This window comes from Rhopalosiphum padi, chromosome 3 (genome assembly GCF_020882245.1).
Source record: "Rhopalosiphum padi isolate XX-2018 chromosome 3, ASM2088224v1, whole genome shotgun sequence".
Taxonomy (NCBI): Eukaryota; Metazoa; Arthropoda; class Insecta; order Hemiptera; family Aphididae; genus Rhopalosiphum; species Rhopalosiphum padi.
This window is the reverse complement of record NC_083599.1, coordinates 31,417,430-31,440,057: the sequence shown is the minus strand read 5'-3', so window position 1 is coordinate 31,440,057 and position 22,628 is coordinate 31,417,430. Positions and strand designations below refer to the sequence as shown.

The 22,628-nt window shown below is 25.5% G+C and overlaps 2 protein-coding genes across 2 annotated transcripts; both read left to right on the top strand.

Moving 5' to 3' along the window:
- Nucleotides 1-4,575: 4,575 nt before the first annotated feature.
- On the top strand, nucleotides 4,576-11,206 carry LOC132926976 (EGF domain-specific O-linked N-acetylglucosamine transferase). Its single transcript, XM_060991416.1, has 9 exons — nucleotides 4,576-5,125; nucleotides 5,195-5,383; nucleotides 5,641-5,789; nucleotides 5,996-6,150; nucleotides 6,245-6,519; nucleotides 7,407-7,607; nucleotides 7,667-7,803; nucleotides 7,916-8,018; nucleotides 10,786-11,206. Exons 1-9 carry the CDS (start codon nucleotides 4,982-4,984, stop codon nucleotides 10,930-10,932), a joined length of 1,500 nt encoding a protein of 499 aa, XP_060847399.1. The 5' UTR covers nucleotides 4,576-4,981; the 3' UTR covers nucleotides 10,933-11,206.
- A 1,229-nt stretch (nucleotides 11,207-12,435) lies between these two features.
- Nucleotides 12,436-22,375, top strand: LOC132926915 (26S rRNA (cytosine-C(5))-methyltransferase nsun-5). Its single transcript, XM_060991341.1, has 7 exons — nucleotides 12,436-12,655; nucleotides 12,731-12,871; nucleotides 16,131-16,401; nucleotides 17,392-17,657; nucleotides 20,571-20,686; nucleotides 21,224-21,390; nucleotides 21,530-22,375. The coding sequence occupies exons 2-7, from the start codon at nucleotides 12,731-12,733 to the stop codon at nucleotides 22,282-22,284; spliced, it is 1,716 nt and encodes a 571-aa protein (XP_060847324.1). The 5' UTR covers nucleotides 12,436-12,655; the 3' UTR covers nucleotides 22,285-22,375.
- The last annotated feature ends 253 nt before the right edge of the window (nucleotides 22,376-22,628 follow it).

The window sequence follows — 22,628 nt, the reverse complement described above, 5'->3', positions numbered from 1 at the left end:
CTCTACCCATTACTCATTAGGTACGGTACACATATAGATAATAAGTAATAAATAATAACAAATATAATACTTATATTTTTACTCGTATAAAATGCTAATACGTACATATTACTATATTAGGTGAATCATAACGAAATACTCAACAGTGACATAATATTGCGCTATCACGTACTTATTGGTATAGGCGCCAAGCACAGGACTTATTACAATAATCATATAAATCATATAATAGTATAATACAAATAATAAGCATATTTATATTGTTGGTAAAATGTAGGCATATGATTAATAGATGATTAATAGTAAGGCTAAAACATAGCTGACCTTCGAATATTTTTTTAGTTTTTACACATATACCACCCACGTTTTGTGTACCGCGGTTTAATCTAAATAACTGTTGTCTGATATTTGTTAATAGAATAATAAAATAGGTATAGTACTATAATATACACATAAAAGTGTTATTCACGTTTATAATATTATGCAAAATGCATTACACCTACCTATATGCAAAGTTATAGAGGCTATATATAATATCTAGACAATAAAGGAGAGCTTAATGCAATATACACGCACGAATAATAGCAGCTATTATAATAACGTAGTATTTTTAAATATTATACATTGTGTGTATCTTATAAGTGTCTATATTATATTATACCTACTTATTGTATACCATATAATTTGGAAATATAAATAAAAAGGCGTATTATAGCGTCGTGACGTCGTGTAGGTATTATATTCATCCATATGTTATTTCTCTCGTTATTTAAGCTGTGTATGATATAAAAGCAATAAAGATTATTAGTGAAATACTGAAATTGATTGTCGTTTAGTCTTTCTATAATTAAACGTACAAAAATATGCACCTAATATTGTATTAAGTTGTTATTGATAGAAGTAAGCAGTGGGTATAATAATTATTTTAATGTGTAATTTATTACTTATTTGCTAATAATTATTATAATTATTAGTTATTAGTTATCAACTTAATTTAATTTGTACGAATGCCTTTATGAGTAGGTATACCAATCAATGGACATTAATAGATTAATATAATTAGCAATATTAATTTCTGAAGTTTATTGTTTGTTTCACATTGAAATAATAAAAATATTTTAATGTAATATGTTTTTGTAATTATTTTAAAAGGTAAACACGAAACACTTATATCCTAGAAAAGTTGGTACCTATTTTGAAAAAAATAATTATATTAAAATCATATTTTTTTTAAGCAATCTTGTTTTATATTGAATTCAAAATTTTAATTAGGTACCTACGTTAAAAAAATATTTTTTATACTTTTAAAAAAATTAGTGATTATTTTTAAAAGAATACTCTTGTATAGTCTTGTATAATATATAGGTGTCATTTGTAAGTCTGTTTCACACTTGCACCAGTCTCGTCACTAACAATAGTTTCTTATCAGCCTAGACTAAAATTAATACCTACGTGTTATAATGTATGTGTTTTTATAACACAATATAATATAATTATACAGGGAAATAAACAAACTGAGTGTTTCAATTTTTCTTATTAATTATTAATATATTTTACTTGACACAAGAGATGGGTGTGTATTGTGTTACTATACGGAATGATTCGCCAACTACGGGTTATATATATTTTCAACTATTTAGACTTTTATAACATTTAAGGAGTATTCTGTGGCAATTTTAACTTCATTGTTTAAACTTTTTACTGTTAATTATTAGCACGGATAAAAAGTGATTTTTTTGAAAAATTTTTATAGGTATCTCTAAAATAAAATTTAAATGCGTGTAGTTTTCGAGTTATTAAATAATTACATACAATGAAGATAGTACTTAACCTTAAAAGTAGTTTTACAAAAACTTTAATCAGATAAATTAATATTGAATCTAGACGATAACTTTTACAAATTATAAAATGTTGATAGATTAATAATTATTAATTACCTACTTAAGTTTAAAATAGTCCTCGTATCTTTCATAGTTTCAAACCTATTATCTATCCTTAGTACAGTTAGTACTTACGCAATGTTAAATAACTCAAAACACACTCGTTATTGGAATTTTGATTTGGATAGGTACATAAAACATTTTCAAAAAGTCACCTGATTAGTAATTTACAGTGGAACAAGATGATTTTTTATTTAAAAAAATAGTTGAAACCTATCACTATATTGAGCACATTGTATTAGATGGCTTAAGAAATTTTGTATTTGAAAATATAACCCTTAAATCGGTATATGTTTAAAAAGTTCAAAAAATCAGAATTTTATTAAATTCACTATTAGGTAATGGACAAAAATTGAAAAATGAAGATAAGCAATGGGCATGCTTAGTGAATCACCCCGTATAAATCATAGGTATATAGGTACCTACTGTAGTTATTCATATGCATGTTCACGGGTTAAGGGTTTTGCTGTGTATGCCATAGCAACAGCTGCATGTATAAATATTTTTTTTGACAGTCTTTGAATTATGACTTAACCCTTAAAGGTTATGTGAAATATCATTTAATTTTTTCACCAATTTTGTAAATTCGATCTATTTCTTAATGATAATTCATTATAGAATATAAGTCTTATCCGTCAGTGCTCTTTGTGTTTATATAGTGTTGTCCCAGATGTTCCTAACACTGTTCTATTCTAAAATTAATTCAATAATTATTTTGGAATATTTCCGGCCTTAGAAACACCTGCTTTAAAAGTCTGGCCACGCCTATGTTGTTACTGTTGTCTACTTGTCTGTTATAAAAATGTTAGTAATGTATAATGTTACCTACATAATAGTATATGTAGCATGTTATAACTTATAAGTAGAGTCAGTGGAAATATAATGCGTCGTAGTGTTTTTTGTCAAATTTGTATAAGTATTTATTATTATATGACACGTTAAAATTTAAAACCTTCAAAATAACTGTAGAAACAGGTTGGTATACATTAATACATTTTATAAATTTATACATATTATGCGTAGAAAAAGCATAACTATTAACTAATAGGTAACTAATATAGATACCTACCAATCTACTTACTTGGCGAAATATCTATTAGATAGTACATAACATAACTTATTTAGTATAGCCAGTATAATAAGTGGTACCCATAATCCTACCAAACCATATCAACCGTTTCGATACCTATCCTAGTTTTTTTTTTTTAAAGGCTGCCTACAATTTATATTTTAAATAAATATAACGTTAGGAATATACCTACACTTATGTAAGTAATATCCAAGATTCGCATGTAGGTACTGTTTTCGTCTTACTAGCGTATACCAAACTGAAAAATAGCAGTTATAAATTTATAATTTTGATTTGTTAGCTTAAATAGGTATTAGAGTGAATTTTCCTATTATCAAACTTAAAAGTTAAAGGTAAGAATGTTATCTCCTTAGTTTTTACGGTACCTATTTTCATTTTTAACTGAATTATGAATTATTTTAAAATATTAATAATTATTAATTTTCAATTTGCATACCTACTCAAAGTGCATTTAAAAATTAAAGTTTCGTAAGAACCCAATGAGAGAACACAACTATAATGTTTTTACCTTTAAGAATTTACTATTTTACTTTAATAGATAAGTTAATCACTCACAATTGAAATTATTTCTGAACATACAATTTATAAATTTATTGATACCTACTTTAATGTCACGCGTTTGAAAGTCGGACACAGCACATACGTACGACGTACTCGTAAACACATTTTTTGTTTTAAATTTTAAAGTAACAATGTCTAGGTACAATTATTTTACTTAAAAAATAAATGGGTTAACATAAAAAATGATTTGACTTATGTACCTACCTAGTCATTTTATTTTATTTGATATTACAGTGTGTCAGGCATTCCAAAAATATATGCAAATGCATTGAAATCTGAGTCCTATTAGTATCTTACAAGCAAAATAATATTATGCAGTCAAATGAGTATATTTATAGGTGATAAATGCAAATTATTAATAAAATAAATTTAAAAAAAAAAATAGGGAATTTGTTTGGAATGTATATGTAGGTACATGTTTTGTACTTGAATGTTGGACTACATAGATATAAGTGAAGTATTATATAGTAATATCTACTCATTTTTTCTGTGCACTTGCATTTTCATACAACATATAAATAGCGGCTATAAAACTGTGTCACTATCTATAGGTATAGGTAGGCATTAGCCATTAAATAGTACCAAATTAATAAGCAAAATAATAAATATTCGTTTGCACATTATATACCTATTATTAGGTTTTCAACTTCGTAACTAACTCTCTACAATGATGAATTAACATAGGTATATTAAGTTTACAGAAGTTTAATAAACATTTACGATTTACTTATTATATAAGTTATAGGTTTTTGTGTTTCATGTTTTCGAATTATATGTAATTTTAAAATATTGTACTTAAACGTTGAGCCCCTTTGCGACATAAATTTCGTCAACTATAATATATTAAATTGTATTATTTTCGTTTTTAAATGATTATGACGCAAAGGTTATGGCAATTGTTATTATTTTTTAATGAATAATACCTATACAATTTAATAATAAAATATTTAAATACTTGTTGATTGTTCTACTGTAGTACCATATGTCCATAGTCCGTACTATAATAAGTACGTCCGATGTTTTCTACAGTTCACGACATAGACAAAGAAAGGTTCACGATATTATAATTAACTAAAAAAAATTATATCATGGTTCTGCTTCTGCTCAACCGTAACGATAACGGTAACATTTTGAGAACCCCTCCACTGAGCAAACGGTTTGTACGTTTGAACTAGTAAACATTGCGCTGCCGCCTGCCCATCGGCCGTGGTTATTTAGTATTTACTATAACCGATTTCCGAATTGCGTTGCCCGCCAACGACTTGGCAATGGACTGCCGCCTACCCCGGCATGACTAATATTTTTATTACACACGACTCTGCCACGACGATGATGACACCTAATGTATAGTTTAGGCATTGTCGATCCTCCTGTTTAATGCTCAGTCGTCATGTTGTACCTCAAGATCATAGCTATACCATGTTTCGTCTTGTCGAACCATGTCGTTCGGCCGAATGCAGTACCGATGGATTTGAACGTTCATCCAGAACATTTACCATTCATGTTGAACTCATTAACAAAACACAACAAAACGGTAAGTGATGGTGGTTAAAATATATCAAACACTTGAATGCACGGTCGATCATACTTATTCAATTTGTAGCGCTGCTGGGGCTACGAAAATGACTGTGATATAGAGCACCGCTACTTGGATCCCGTGTGTCCGGGTCCTGAAACCAGCTGGGCACCTACTAAACGAGATCAAATTGACACATTCTACGATCAAGGAGATTTTGGTTATGTAAAACAACAACGAGAAGAAATCACATACATGTGTGAGCCAATAAATCAAGTAATTCTTCATTACATTAAGAGTTAGTGGCTTACATTTTTAATGCAGTTGTACATTCAGTGTACAAGTTATAAACTTCTCTAATTATTCCAATTGCTATTATTATACATTGTTGTATAACTTATTCCAGTATAAACTGGTTTCAAAATGTGGAAATTTCCAATTTATTTTATTAAAATCATAATTAATTGTTGCTAATAACATCAATATGTTGATATAATGATATTAATGTTAATATTTTGACTTTATACCTTTAGGGCGATTCTTCATTAGAATGCACAAACCATTTGAAATTTTGTCGTGGACATAACATTATGATAAATTTTGAAAATATATTGAACCAAAACCACCCAATACGATATCAAATGGATGTACTTAGTGATGGTCAAATTGGTGGAAAATGCAAGTAAGCTTACTTCTAAATCATAAATTAGTTAGAAGAAAAAAATCATAAATTTGATTTTTTTTTTTTATTAATATTTATTAAAAAAAATCAATGAATTGTGTTTATGGTTGAATAAAATAATATAATCTTTTAAATATATTTTTCATTTAACACAAAAGTAAAAAAAAAAAATAATAGTAATATCATAGGTAACTCTCATAATATAGATTTCATAAAGAGAAATTGGATGCTCAGTGTGATCATCTGAGTCCATTGCAATCTTGGAGTCCTGAATTAAGGTTTTTTACAACAATTGATCAGTATCCTGGAAAATGTGATTTAATTATTACTGAACCTACAGTCATTATGAAAATAGACGCAAGTAAATACTTTCAATTGTAATTTTAGTTTTTTTTAATTCAGTTTTATTATTATAGTATGTATTTAATAGTATTTTTAAACTTTTATTTCATTAGCTGTGAATATGTACCATCATTTTTGTGATTTTTTAAATTTATATGCATCTCAGCATGTGAATAGCTCAGGAGCTAGTATGTTTTCAAAAAACATTCATATATTAGTTTGGGAGTCATTTGCCTACGAATCTGCATTTAGTGATACCTTTCAAGCATTTACAATGCATCCAATATGGAATTTAAATACATTCAGAGGACAAGTTGTTTGTTTTAACAATATTATCTTACCTTTATTACCACGAATGATATTTGGGCTGTATTATAATACTCCATTGGTAATTATAAATTATTTTATTTTTTAAATGTTAAATCGGTCATGGAAAATAATGATTTATTAGTAAAGATCGGATTTTGCATATAATGCATGTTCATATTTTTATAATTAATTACATGTAGTGATTGGATTTTCATCGATCATACTTAAATAAATAATATTAAAAATTGTTATTTTGCATATTGTAGGTGTAAGTGCATATTTTTGATAAAATTATATGTTTTTGTTTTTACCTATACATTTAAATGTTTTAAATTAATTTTATAACTTTGTATACAATTATTATACATATATACATTTATTCCACAACATAAAAATTGAAAATATTTTTATAAAAGAATATTACGTTTCTATAGATTGTTATTAGTTGGTAGGTACCAGTTTATTACGTATTAGTTTCCTATCGTATATTTTTATCTTACCTACTTTGTTTAACATTATCGTCAATACTACAGAACATAGGTTTTATTCAAAATTTACAAAAAGATGATGTCAGAAGCATTAAAAGCTGTAAACAAATTCTAACTAAATCAAATATAACTAACAATTTAACTTATATTAAAACAAATTTTTTGATTATTGTTGAAAGTATTAAAAAGCTAGAGACTTCAGGTTTGCAACACATATAATATGCTATTATATATTAAAATTCTATTAATAATCTTTTAGAAAATTAAGTAATTAAATAAATAACTGTAACATTAAAAATTATCTTGCATATTTTGTGCATTTTAAGTGCATATTTAAAACTTTTTAAGTACATATTTTAAAACTTAAATGCATATAAATTTGGTATTTATTTATAAACTAGTTAATTTATCGAAGAATGATATATTTGAATGATTGTAGACATCTTAGATGTAAAGAATATTTTGTTTTTTGCTTCAGATTGATGGATGTGAAAATAGTGGTTTGTTTAAAGCATTTTCTCAACATGTATTACATCGTTTAAACATTGATCAAAAACCAAATGACAATGGAAAAATAAGAATAACCTTTTTGTCTAGAAATACAAAATATAGAAACGTATTGAACGAGAATGAATTAATAAGTGCTTTAAAAAATCATTCACAATATGAAGTTAAAAAGGTATTTTTGCTTTAATTAATGGGTTATGCAATTGATAGACTTATCAAAATGATTTTTAGGTTGTTTATAGTGGAAACTTTTTAACTTTTAAAGAACAAATACAAATAACATATAACACAGATATATTTATTGGAATGCACGGAGCTGGGTTAACACATCTTTTATTTTTACCAGAATGGGCAGTGTTATTTGAATTGTAAGTATAATTTTTGTTAATAGAAAATATTTATATTTTTTGTTAAAATAGCTTACAATAAAGTAGATATTTATTACTATATGTAGGTAATTTTTATTATATTTATTAACAGATATAATTGCGAGGATGAACATTGTTACAAAGATTTAGCTCGTTTGAGAGGTGTTAAGTACATAACATGGCGAGATATTAATAAGTTTACTATGCAAGATAAGGTAAGCAACATCATATTTTCAAAAAATAATGATTTGTAAAATCAAGAATGGTGGTTGTAATTTTAGCATTTTTACCTGAAGTTCAGATTTGTTGCATTAATAAAGTTTAAAATAATTTGCATTTATATATCATCAAATTTTGAAATATTATGAACATTTCATAACTTCATATTTTTTTTATGCTTTTAATCAAAATATTGGATATTGATTCTTTGATAAATATTAATAACTGAGCAATAATTTTTAGTTATAATTTAAAGAGATAAATTTCATTCTCAATCATTTACATAAAGTATAAATTGTACAATAAAAAAAATAAAAATATATTTATATTAAGAGGATGTTACAGCCGCACTTTTTTTCTCCATTGTATGATTGTGTAAAATATTAAATCTATACTCAGTAGTTAAGCTTTGTTAGCTTTAATATTAGAGTGAATCGACTTATTATGAAACTTGATGAATTTTATTTGCGTTTGTATGTCGGGTTTTTACAATAATTCAATTTTTTATTAAGTTTTGAGATAAAAATATAGTTCAGTTAAAAATGTTTATAACTTGGTTAAAAACAAAACTATTGTAAAATCCTCGCACATGAACACAGATTAAGTTCTCACCGTTAAGTGTCATAATATACTCTGTTACAAAACAGTATGACCAAAAACTGTAAGGTTTCGCACAGGTATGTTATGTGATCTGCCAGTGGTTTAATCGTTGACCGATCATGACAAGTGCCAATAACTGTAGCCAATGACAGTGGACCAGTCTGCGCAATTTTTTCTAGACTTATTTGGAATAGACTATAGGTAAATTCATTGTAATATTAAAGCTAACAAAACTAAATGCAGATTTGTTTGTTACATACTTGTAATATGTAAATGTAAATGCGGGTGTAGCATACTTCAATTTATATTTATATTGGTTAAAGCAGAATTTCTTTTAAAAAGTATTATTCTGTCAACCTTTACTATGAAGCACATTATTAATATATATATGTATAAAATTCAACTATAACATATGGAAAATTGGGTATCAAGGTTTTTCTTAATATAGTAGAACCCCTCTTGTCCGCCACTTCGGTTGATCTGACCATAGTATTATCGATATGAATAATTTAAAAATACATTTGGATTTTCCAATTTATAGTAGATATATAAAATTAATTGCTAGTGTTTAATATTTTCCTTATCAGGGCTCTGTATATTCTGATAATCCGACCACACCCCCAGTCCTGAAGGTGACGGATTAGAGGTTCTACTGTAATAAGAGTTTATGGAGAATTGTACAATTTAATTTAATGTAATCATGTAAATACTAAAATACTAACAATGTAACCAAAAATTCTTGTACTAATGGCCTAGTTGTCGATGTATATTTTAGATCAATAAAAAAAAAAAAAGAGTTTATGGCCATATATAATCTATATTCCATATTATTTATTGAGAAAAAAAACTTTTACTAGAAATTATGAAGTATATATTTGTATATAGAATGATTCACCATACTCACTCCCATATTTTTTCTATTTATAATAAATTTATTTTAATCCTGGTTTTCAAAATTTTTATACATATTATAAGACCATATTTTTAATTATTTAGATTTTTGTGCTATTTTTCTTGTGGCATTACCAACTTTTATTTTCTTAAATAAGAATAACATTTTTTCCCTGTAAATTGTCAAGGAGATGTTATTTTGAATGTTTTAATGTTTCTAAATCAAAAATCGATATGGCAGTTTCAAAATTATTAAAATATATCAAAGTTTTTAAAAATGGTTCTATAAAGATATAAAATAGTTGAAATGTTGATGAATTATATTAATTACTAAAATTTTGAAACTTGAACATTTTAATCTCAATATCTTTTCTAGTACATAGAATTTAATTTATATTAAGGGGATTAAAAGTAAAAATTCTTAGACATTTGTAGTTCAAATTTTAACAAGATTATATATTTAAATGATGAATAATGATGATTATTTTGTTATAATTTAGAAATATTATTCATGGGTACTTAAGATTTTTACATATATTATGCATTTTACTATGCTCAATAATATTTTTAAACTATTTAGAATGATTTTAAGTTATTGCTTATTTATAAGCCAAACCTATTATACTGTTCTACAGTGAATCGTTATTGACTTAAAAGTTAATGCAAATAAAAAATGATATAAATATAAACCATTAAAATAATTAAATATTAATAATATAATTAATGCAATGTTTTTAGCAAAACCTTAACTTAATACTAACAGTAAAATAAATTACTTTAAATAGCTATATATGTGTGTGTGTGTGTGTATGTGTATATATATATATGTATATGTGTGTATATAAAAAAAAAATACATGACATTTTATATACTTAATGAAACACTGTTTTTGCTGTCATTTTTTATTTGTAATGATTTATTATTTAATTCAAATTAATACATATTATTATTTAATCTAACTTAACATAAAATATACTTTAACATACTCAATGACAAAGTACACTTGTCACCTACTGTACAGTAAAGCAGGTTTTGTTTTATAATATTTTATTTTAAATATATAGAAAATTCGAGGTATAAAAATAAAAAATAATTTATTTACCAAATTTCCCAAGCATAACAATTTAATTTCATTGAAATATATTATCATTCTTAAATTATACATTTATGTATACTATTATTATTTTGCTATGCAATCTTTACTAACAAAAATTGAAACCGGAACTTGAGTAATAATTAATAATTAAAAAATTGATTTGATTATTTTTTTAGGGTCACCATCCAGACCAGGGTGCCCATGCCAAGTTTACCAATTATTCTTTTGATAAAGATGAATTCATAAGCTTAGTGGAAGAAGCCTCTACACATGTAAAAAAATATAAACACGGTTATAGTCCTAAATTACATGATGAATTTTAATATTTGTTGTGCTTCATTATTAACTAATTCTTATGTAATTTTGCTAATTATTAATGTTATACTTGCACGTTAAGACATTTTTTTTTACTTTTTACTATACATATGTTGTTTGGTTATTTTTTGTTTTTATTATGTAATTTTTCACTTTTTTAAATAAATAATTGTTTTTTTTTTTTTATCACTGATTAGTTTGTTATAATTTTATTTCTTTTTATTTATTTATTTGTGTATGAAGATACATTTCATGAACTCATTGGTAGTCATTGTTGGTATATTTATTTGTTTTCATTAATGTTGGGTAAGTAAACTGTATTCTATGACATCAAATGGAATATTGTTGAAAAAATACTTTCTTAATAAGTGACTTTTGTTATAAACTCAAATGTCTTTACATTTTACCTAAACTTAGTGCCATCATAAAGTGAGTTATAGCTATGTAAAATATTACAACTTTAAAATGATATTATCAATAAAACCATGTGAGTATGTGACATTGCCTAGATGGTATTCTTAGCTTAAATATGATAATAGCTAAATGTACTGTAATATTAAAGCTAACATCACAAAATGTGTTCTGCTGAACGCAAATTTGCTATGATGTACGTTAGTAAGACAATACATGCGGATAAAATAAAATAATCGATAATTATAATTGAAAATTATTTAAATTGTTTTTCATTTGAATACGTTTTCTTACAATCATGACAAAATTAATTTGTTAGGTAGTTGAATGGTATATAGTGCTTGTGTGGTGGGGAGGTGGGTATTGAAATAATCCTTGTGGAATTTCAGTTCATTCTGTTTGCCCATGTTACGGCTGCTATGGCCCAAGTTCAGTAAATTAGACTGACCCTTTTATTATGCTTACAATTATTCGAATGAAATGTTATCTAAATAAAATGTTATTTGAATATACTTCTGAATACTTAAATGGTATTTTAAGTTTAAACGTTTAAAAATTTTAAATTAAACGATACAACCGTTATAGTGCAACACCATCCAGACATCCAGGATCCAGCATTGAAATAATTAGTGTTATGACCTTGTTGTGTACTCATTAGTTGACAAACATTCTTTTAAAATTATTTTTACGATTCTATTATTAAGAGGGACATTCCTTGTCACACAATATATTTACTAATGAATACTAATAATATATTTCATTAATAATATCATTTACAACTTTATTATACAACTCAGTATTCAATGATATTAAATTAATGGATAACTTCGAAATCGAATTATTATTAATCACGGCTATATATTATAATACAACAAAAAAATAGTAGTATACGGTGTACTACTCGTATGTAATGGTTGTTTGAGTTACTAAAATGTTAGTTTTTTTATCAGTTATCTTTGTTCTAGCGTCGATGTTATTATCACAGAATAAATTTCATTTATTTTGTGATATCGTAATATCGAGGAGTGTGATAAGGTATTAACCATAGACCTTAATAAGGTCTATGGTGTTAACAAGTGTAGTGCATAAACATTGAGATAAGTAGATAAACAAATTGCTTGATATCGAGTAAAACACGTGCACGTTAGGTACACTGATTTTTTGTACTATGCTTCAGACTTGTCTTGTGTTAAATTTTTGTCTGAACAATTTTCGTGAATGTGATTTGTAAGTTATTAAATTTTACAGTTTAAAATAATTGTGAGGAACTTATTACTTATTGTTTCGCGTACGATTAGCTACACTTTCAAATTTGTTAATGTAAGTATTAGGCTTTCGAGTAAAGTACCAACGAATTAATTAATTTATTAAAACTTATTGTAACTGCGGTTATAGATGGTTTATGAAAAACCCACCAAAAAGATGAATAAAAACGAAGATAAAACTTCTGGACTATACAAAATCGCTGCAAAAATAATTAAAAAAGTCAAATCTGGAAGCAGCTATAAGACTCAGCTTTATCAAGCACAGTATCCAGTAAGAATTTATTAAATTAAAACTTAATTTAGAAAAGAACATTAGTATAACATCTGCTTAAAACTGGATCATATTAATGTACTAGGTATTGCTACGAGCCCTATGACGAAATGTGTAGAAATTCCTATAAAAAATATTGTATGCCGTACGGTGTGGTGACACGTTTTACATTTAAATTAATTACACAAGCATGCGGAGGTCAGGAGAATATCGTGGACAATATGTATTATTTAATTTGAACATTTAGATTATGTTCATACGTCTCGCTTCTCAGAAAAGTCGAAACTTGTAGATGCGGATATGGATACAAACCGATAAGAATATTAATCTTGATGCAAGGCTTCTTGTGTCAACGAGTCATCATCTTTCTTATATTATGTATAAGGGACCAGGACAAGAGCTATCTAGACGGTTAGGGATACCCAAGATATTCAGAGGCTGGTCATAACACCACTTACAATCTTGTTAATCAGTATTTTGGAGTCAGGGTGTAACATACCGCTCACCCAACACATTATTTTTTATTTTTACACTTATTGTATTTTGTATCAAGTTTAACGTTCAATAAAGATTTTACTAGCATTTATATACTAAGTATTCATTCATGAGTTGATGTATGAATCGACTGAGTTGGGACATAACAGTATCTAAAAATGTAGTATTAATAAAACACGAGATTATACAGTTGTATTGTTTACCATTGGTACTCATCTAATGTAATATAAATAAATAGAAATATGTCAAGAATGTTTGTGTACAATGCAATTAATTCAAATATAGCTGAGTTATTGAAATGTTTGTATGTACCTTTGTCTGTATCTTAATTCCCAAGCCTTCGTGCTAATGTTGAGGTATGCTTTATTTAAATGTTGTTAAGAGATAATATTGTATAGGATTTGATAGCTTATTTGTACAGTACTTTTCAGTACACTCTAGTGGATAGTGAGAAATAATGATTCTGTTATTATATTCTCATTATTAAATTTATGGATGTGAAATTGTATAAAAATTAGTTAAGCATGTTAACTGCAAACATTGTATACTCTGTTCAGAGAGAGAACGCGGTGCAAACCATCAATCTGTTTTGTTAGCCTAAAACTACTAAATATGAATGTTTATAAAAGATAAGATTTATATGTTTTATATCAATGCATACTCTACACTGTTATACCCAAATATTGCTTATATTGTGATTCTATAAAATTATCTCTAGATCTTTTAACAATAAAAATGCATTTCAATATAATATACTAGTCAATCACAAATATAATTTTGTAGAACCAGGTATATACACCTTAACAACATATTGAACATATATTGACCAAAGAACAAAACAAAAGACAATCGATAATCGATAGGTATATTAGATTTTTACATAATAATAGCATAATAGGTATGTGTATTTCTTGTTGAAAAAAAGTCAAAAATATTCAAACAATAACTGTTTATTTAATAAAATCATAAAAGAAATTGTTAAATTCAGATCTGCATAAACTGGTGCACAAATATATTTTTTTTATAGTAATTTATATCATAAATTTATTCATAGATATTTTATTTAAAAACCGTACTTATTTGGTGTAGTTAATTAATGTTTTAAATTATTGTTTTAAAAAAAAAAAAAAGGTATAATTTTGATCTAGATTGTTTTATTATTTAAAAATAGTGCTGAGTAAAATAACAAAATCGATATTTTATATTTATTGGTTTACGCCATCACCCACTGGAGCACTATAACTGGAAACTATAGCTTGTTGGTTTGTACTAATTTAAACTAAAATTCCAACAATTTTTCATAATTATATTATTTATGTTGGTATATTTTGTAAACTACTTATTTTTTGATTACTGTATATTTTATTAATAATTATTTATTTATCTATATCAGTGATGTATACCTTATTTATCTTATTGTTACATATAAAATGGCTTACACATATATACTATATTCGGATTGAGATCGTATCTCGGCGGCCAGCTTGTGCGCATGGGTGTGGCTTTACTACATAGCAGGCCTGCAGATAATCGACTGGTAGGCTGGACAAACGGGTGTTTTCTGATTGCTGCTTGACGAAAACTGGTTGTCGCTGAGGTACGATCTCATTCTGAATAGAGTATAGTTAGTTTTAGACACCGAAATTGGTTGCAAGTTATTTTTAAGTCTTTGACGAGTTATGGGCTGGGCATCACTGATCCACAACATACTTAATGTATAAATATTTTAGATTATTTTAGAGTTGAAAGTGATGAATATGTAGTAGGAGTATGGTCAATTAAATCATTAAAAATTGTAATATTGTAAATACTTGAATGAAATATAATATGGTAAAAATAATAAATACCTAGTAACAATAAGCTTAAAAATAATAAGACAATAGCAATATGCTCAAAGACAACAAAACACAATTACAATATGACTTAGGAGACAACAAGCATATACTGACCAAACATTACAAGACTGAATACAGAGTAAAAATTATATAATTCAAATACATACTATAAGAACACGTTATACCCTCATGTGTCGTCTCTGTCGTACTAATGTACATCATAGCAAATTTGCGTTCAACAGAACCTATTTTGTGATGTTAGCTTTAATATTACAGTAAATTTACCTACCATCAAATTTAAAGGTAAGAATATTATTTAGAAAATGTGATATGCTTTTATTGATATTATCATTTTAAAGTGAGTTATGAACATTTTAAAGTTGTAATATTTTACATAGCTATAACTCACTTTAAAACGATAATATCAATAAAAGCATATGACATTTTTTAGATAATATTCTTACTTATAAATTTGATGAAAGGTAAATTTACTATTATATTAAAGCTAACATTGCAAAATGTGTTCTGGCAAACGCACATTTGCTATGATGTATGTTAGTAACACAGAGACAAAAAAGAATCCAATTTACAATAAAATTGATGTTTTTTATTTTATAATTAACATAATTATATATTATAGTTTAAAAAGTACTTATCATTAAAAGAAATTTGAACTTTTATTAATTATATTTAACAACAAACAGGATAACATATTGAACAAATTAAAGAACTTTTGGTGGATATATGAGTATTTTGAGTAATTTAAAATAATGAAATTGCTCTGTTCTATTATTCGTATAGAATTTGTTCAAATTGGTTTTTGTTTTTAGTTTAGTGACTTAATTTTATTATTATACAAATACAATTAGTTTCTCATTTTTCCCTTCTATGCTTATACATTTTATAACATAATGATTTTTTTTTTTCAGAATAAATTGTCATTGAATGCTGTATTGATGAATGTTTTTAAATGGGAAAAGGTTATAGATGTATTAGTAGAAAAAAGTAATATACTGGAAAAAGAATATAACATGGATCGTGATTTAGTGTATGTATTTATTACTGAAATGATGTGGTCAAAATTTGGATTAAAAGGCAATGCCAAAAATATATTAGCAGTAAAAAAATATAAGAATGAATTTTTAAAGCTCATGAAAGAAGATGATTTAGAAAAACTATCTGCTCCCACGCATGTTAAAGGTACATTAAAAAAAAATTATCATCTATTTATTACATTTTCCTAGACATATAAAAGTTCTATTTGTTAATTTATTTTTAGCTTAAAAACTTTAAGAAGACACCATAACCATGTTTTGTCTTACACATATGCAATGTATTAAATTTGGATTCAAAATTAATTTTGTGTGGTTAGCTTTAATTTTAATGTGAATTTACCAACTATTATTTAGGTTTTTTATACTCTAAGTGTGTTATAAGCTTATAATAGTATAAACTATTAAAATTATTTTAAAATTCTCATTACTCACTTAAAAGTGAAATATCAGTAGAAGCCTATGAGATATCAATGATAATATTCTTATCTTCCTTTTTTATAATAAATCAATTGACCTTAATATTAAGAGGACGTAACACCCACACGTGTTGTCTCCGTTTTACAAGTATGCAACATAGTAAATTTACGCTCAGCATATCACATTTAGCTCTGTTAGTTTAAAAATTAGAGTGAATTGGCCTATTATGAAACTTGATGGTAAGAACATTATCTGTGTTTGTATGTTGGTTTTTTACAATTATTCAGTTTAGTTTTTAAGTGAGTTATGAGTATTTTTAATTTATGCTAAATTATATACGCATAACTTGCTGAAAATGTATATATCGTAAAAACTAATATACAAACACAGATAATGTTCTTACCATCAAGTTTCATAATAGGTCGATTCACTTTAGTTTTTAAACTAATAAAGCTAAATGTTATTTACTGAGTATACATTCGCTATGTTACGTACTTGTAAGATGGAGACAAAACATGCATGTATGACGCTCTATTAAAGTTAACAACACACAATTGGTTATACTAAATGAAAATTTGATATTTTATACGTTTTCTAAATGGAGAGAACACTGAATACATGTGGATATGGCATCTTATTAAAACAATTATTTTTGTGTCTACTGCCTGTGTAATGCAAATAATAATTTTTAAAGCTTTAATAAATTTATATTTTTCAGTTAAGAAACCTAGATTTTTTCGTGTTAATACATTAGTAACTACACTAGAAGAAGTATTAGAAAAGTTATCAAAACTTAAGTTTAACAAGTTAACATCACCAAAATCTTATGCTGAATTTTTGGAATTAATCAAATCTGACAAATTCAATGGAAAAAATGTTTTTGTTCAAGATGTTCATATTAAAGAATTGTTAGTTTTCAATCCGAAAGTGAAGTTTTATGAACTTGAAGAGTACAATAATGGATCTTTAATTGTTCAAGATAAGGTAAAATTTATATTTTTAAATAACAACATTTAATACGAGTAAATGTGCGATTTGAGTAAAATAATCATGTGATATTTAATTATTAGAGTTACTTTATTTTACCGATTTGATTAATACGCAATATTTCATAGTTATTTTACATAGGTTTACACAGTAATGAAATATGTATACTTAAACTACAGTAATATATTATGCGCGCATATCACTGGTTAGCAGTGATGAGTGGGGTGCCTATGTGGCTGTCAGAGCCTTCTAATAAAAGTACTTCAAACCCCACATAGATAAAATAAAACATTTACAATGTGAAAAACTTTTAATATCTATTTTGCTCAACTTATCCCTATAAAAGCAGTTAAAAATAAATAATGGGTATATCCTTTAGTTAATAGAAATATTAACAGTGTTATAAAGTATTTAAGTATTGGTTTTCAAAAATATTTTTTTAATACCTTTTACTGTATTGAATACTTTCTTTCTTTTTTACTATTATCTGATTTAATTTAAAGTATTTAGAATTTTTTAAAAATATTTAATCACCATCAAAATCTTAATTTTTTATATAATATCCCGTAGCCTCATCTACTATAAATGATACAAACAATGTTATTTAAATATACCAAACAAACATTTATATGATACAATTGATACAATAATTTAAATTTATCTAAAAATAATTTTTATCAATAAAATGTGTTCATTTTGATAATTATTGTAAATTTGTACAAGTTTATTTATTGAACTACAATTAATGATTATTTTTTACTATTTAGTAAATAATTTAAATTTAGTTGTTAAAAATTTCAAGTACACTTTTACTGGTATTTAAAACTAAGAAATGTATGATAAAAAAAAGAAACAAAATAATTTGAGTTAGTATACGTAATTTGATGAAAAATACAGTAAAATCCCATTACAACAAACTCCAAGGGACCTAATTTTTTTTTGTTATAACGGAAATTTTGTTTTAAAGAAAATTCGAATAAGCTCTTTATAAGCCCTGCTTTTTGGCAGGGGACTCCTATGACTTTTGTTATAACGAGATTTTTTTATTGTATTGATATTCGTTGTAACAGGATTTTACTGTAGAAAATAGATAGTTAAAATTTGTCTCAATTATTTTTATACTTTATTTTTCATACTCCAATTAATAAAATAAAATACAATACATAAAGTATAATATTGCAAGTGTACGTTTGACAAATGTCATGACCAGGGTTCAGGACTTATATAGCATTTAAAATTATTAAAATAAGCTCTTAAAAACATCATTATAAGCACTCAAATAAGCATTTAAAATACTTAAATTTGAGCAAAAATATTTAATCAAAAAAACTGGTCAAAAAAGCAAAAATAGTCAGAAAAACTGGAAATAAGCTTCTTTTTAAAAAATCGTTAAAATAATAATAAAAAAGCACTTTTAAATTTCATAATTGAATGTATTGTTACATGACATACATTTTCATAACACTCTGCTTCATTTTAAGTCAATCCATAAAAATAATCAAATTCTTTAAGTTCCGAGCCCTGATCATGACTCGTGAGTATCAAAAGTGCATACTGTGCATAGAAATTTTTCAATGGGGATGTCAGTATGTTATAAAATAACTCAATATTTATATAAATTAACTTCATAACTCTTCATATCTTTTATAAAGAACTCAAATGGGTCGGAATTATAATTTTATTTCTAAAATTAATTTTCATAGAATTATTTTATATATTTAAGTAATTTTAACATACTCTTATATTTTGCACTCTGACAAGAACATTGACATAACTTCAAAATGCAGTAATTGAGAAAATTACTGTTAAAAAAAATTATAAAACTTATTTTGAAATAGTATAACTTTTTTTTAAATTTCAGTTAATTTTTTTTATTTAATAAATTCTATTATAGTCTATAAAATACTGTTTTAGTTCGATAACTCAGCTCTTGTTGAATACATTACTATTAAATAATCGATAAACTTAAATCTTTTAGTTATGTCACTTTTCTACTCTCTGGTGGATAATTTATAAGTTAGAGAAATTACGTTTTTACTGCATGTGGCAACACCTATACATATTTTATTACTGAAATAACCTAATAATCGGTGATTTTTGAGTTATGTTATTGTTCTTGCCAAGGTATGATTTATAAAAATACAATAATTCTAACTTATAATTTAAGTTCTAAGCTTTGGTTGAAAGGATGTATATTCTATCAATAAAATCATCAGGATTTATCAGTAATGCAAATCCTTGCTCTATAACAAATAACAATTAGAAGTCATCATCGTTAATCGTATTTATTTACTTTTTTTAATTTATTTTTATCAAATATAGTTTGGAAAAAAGTTCTCTTATGAAAACAACTAATGACTGTAATAGTTATAAAAAGTAGCAATGCTTTATGGTTATTAAATAATTTTTGATTTTTTGATAATAATTCTAACCATTGATGAACTTTTCTATTTATTTGATGTGTCTGCTACAAAAGCTGGTAAAGAATGTAAAAGTTGATCTAATATTTATCACTGTTAAGTAAAATATTTCGAGGTATCAAATTGATCAGTTTTAAGTTGTATTCGTCAACCTATTATACAGATAACACTTATGTTTTTTGGCTTAAGAGGTTTTCTATTATTATACATTTTTATACAATTAAATTTACGTCTCACATTATTATAATTCTTTCTGTTACTACTGTTAGAAAAAGTAAAATCTTTATTTTTAAAATGATTTCTCATTAAAATAACTAGAATTTATTGACAAATAAGGTTTAAGCTGTCTCTGTAGGAGATGCTTTAAAATACTCAGTATGCAGACCTATAATGTGTATATTATAATATAATGAATTTCAATTGTTTTATTGTTTATATTCTCCTATGTCTTAAAATGTATTAACTGTTTAATAATAATTGTTGTTCATAGGCAAGCTGTTTGGCTGCTTATTTATTAAATCCAGAACCAAATAGTACTGTATTAGATATGTGTGCTGCTCCTGGTATGAAGACATCTCATTTAGCTGCTATTATGAAAAACACAGGGTAAGTTAATTAATTTATACACTTTATACAACATATAATCATGTATTAATTGTAAAATGTATTTTTTATATTGAAAAATAGCACCAGTGGTTAAATTTCTTGGTTATTAATTTTATATTATTTAATTTGTTGTTTTTCATAATAATATAATACATTGCTAAACTAACTTATTTTAATTTCTCAGTTTATAGTTAAACACAGTTAATTTTGGAAAAAAAATATTTGCAAAATATTAGATACATCATGCGTAAATTATATTTATATTTATATACTTTCTTCTATAATTTCTATCCACATACATTTTAAATTTGTCAAGTTGCTCATAATTTGTTTGAGTTGGAAATTTTTGAAAAAAAAAAGGTTTAGCATAGGTGCTTGTTTGCATGTTGTATTTAATTGTATTTTATTATTTTTAAACCATTGTGATATAAGCTATTCAATAATAAATTATTTTTTATATTTTGTTTAGGATCTATAATTTCATTTTTTATTTTTGTTGTACGTTTGCCATAATACATTAATTATTATATTTTATAGTAAACTCTATGCTGTTGATCGCTGTAAGGATAGATTCAATATAATGCAAAAAATGTTGCAAAAATATAGTGTAAACAATGTAGAAACATTCAATATGGACGCATTAACTTTTCCTTATTATGATGATGTTAAATACATACTGGTGGACCCATCATGTTCTGGTTCTGGTAAATATGATTTGTTGTAATAATTACTTCTATATATTATATATTTTTAATTAATGTCTTTTAGAAGAAAGTTGTGACTTAGAATTATACATTTTATTAAATTTCAAATTTTTTATATTATTTAACAATAATTTTTCAGGTATTGTGGATAGAGTTCGGAATGATTCATCAGGACAAAATCAAAATTTTCAAATGAGATTGAAAAAATTAGCAAATGTGCATGCTCAGTTATTAAATCATGCATTAAAAAGCTATCCTAATTTAGAACGATTAGTTTATTCCACATGTTCAGCAAATTATGAAGAAAACGAAGCTGTTGTTGATGAAGCTTTATCTGTTAATGGAAAATTTAAGCTTTTAGATTGTACTAAAATGGTGAAAGGCTGGACTAATAGAGGAGTTCCTGGTTATGATTGTTCAGAAATGTGTCTTAATGCTGTTCCAAGTGATGATTGTACTAATGGATTTTTCATTGCTGTGTTTGTTCGCCGAGATTTAGAAGAGAATGAAATTGCCGAAGAGGAAAAAAATATTGAAGATAATGTTATTGTTAAAGAGGAAAATATTGCAGATGATGAAGTTAATGATGAAGAAGAAAATATTGAAGCTAATGAAGAGGAAAAAGTAATTGAAGATAATGAAGTCTTAGAACAAGAAAAAGTTATTGAAAATACTAAAATTGTTAAAAATAAAAATAAAAATGCTAATAAATCAATTATTATTAATACTGATAAAAATGGAGAGAGTAAATCCCAGGTTAAAAAAGAAAATATTGAAAGTATACCATTAGTAAAAAGTAAAAATGCAAAAAGAAGAGAAAGAAGGTTGAAACTGGAACAATCAAAAGGTATTACAAATCACAAAAAAGTTAAGAAACAAAAAAAAAACAAATAATGTAAAAACAGAAGAAACAGAAGAAACCTAATTTTTGTATTGTTTTTAATTTTGACTTATATTAATTTCATTAAAATTTATAACTATCATATTTTTAATAGATTACATTTTTTAAATGCTTAATATTGTCTTCCCTAAATATTTAATGACAATTTTAAGTTTTTGATCTGATAAATAAATAATAGTTTATGGTAAAGAACGTATACTAATATGGATTTGTATTGCTCAATTTTAATGAAAGGTTAGAAATCTTATTTGTTGCATGGTACAAAAAAGCCGAGGCTATAATTTTATGTTGTATATTTTTGCATATTATTTAGGTATTGTTTTGATTTTAGATGCTC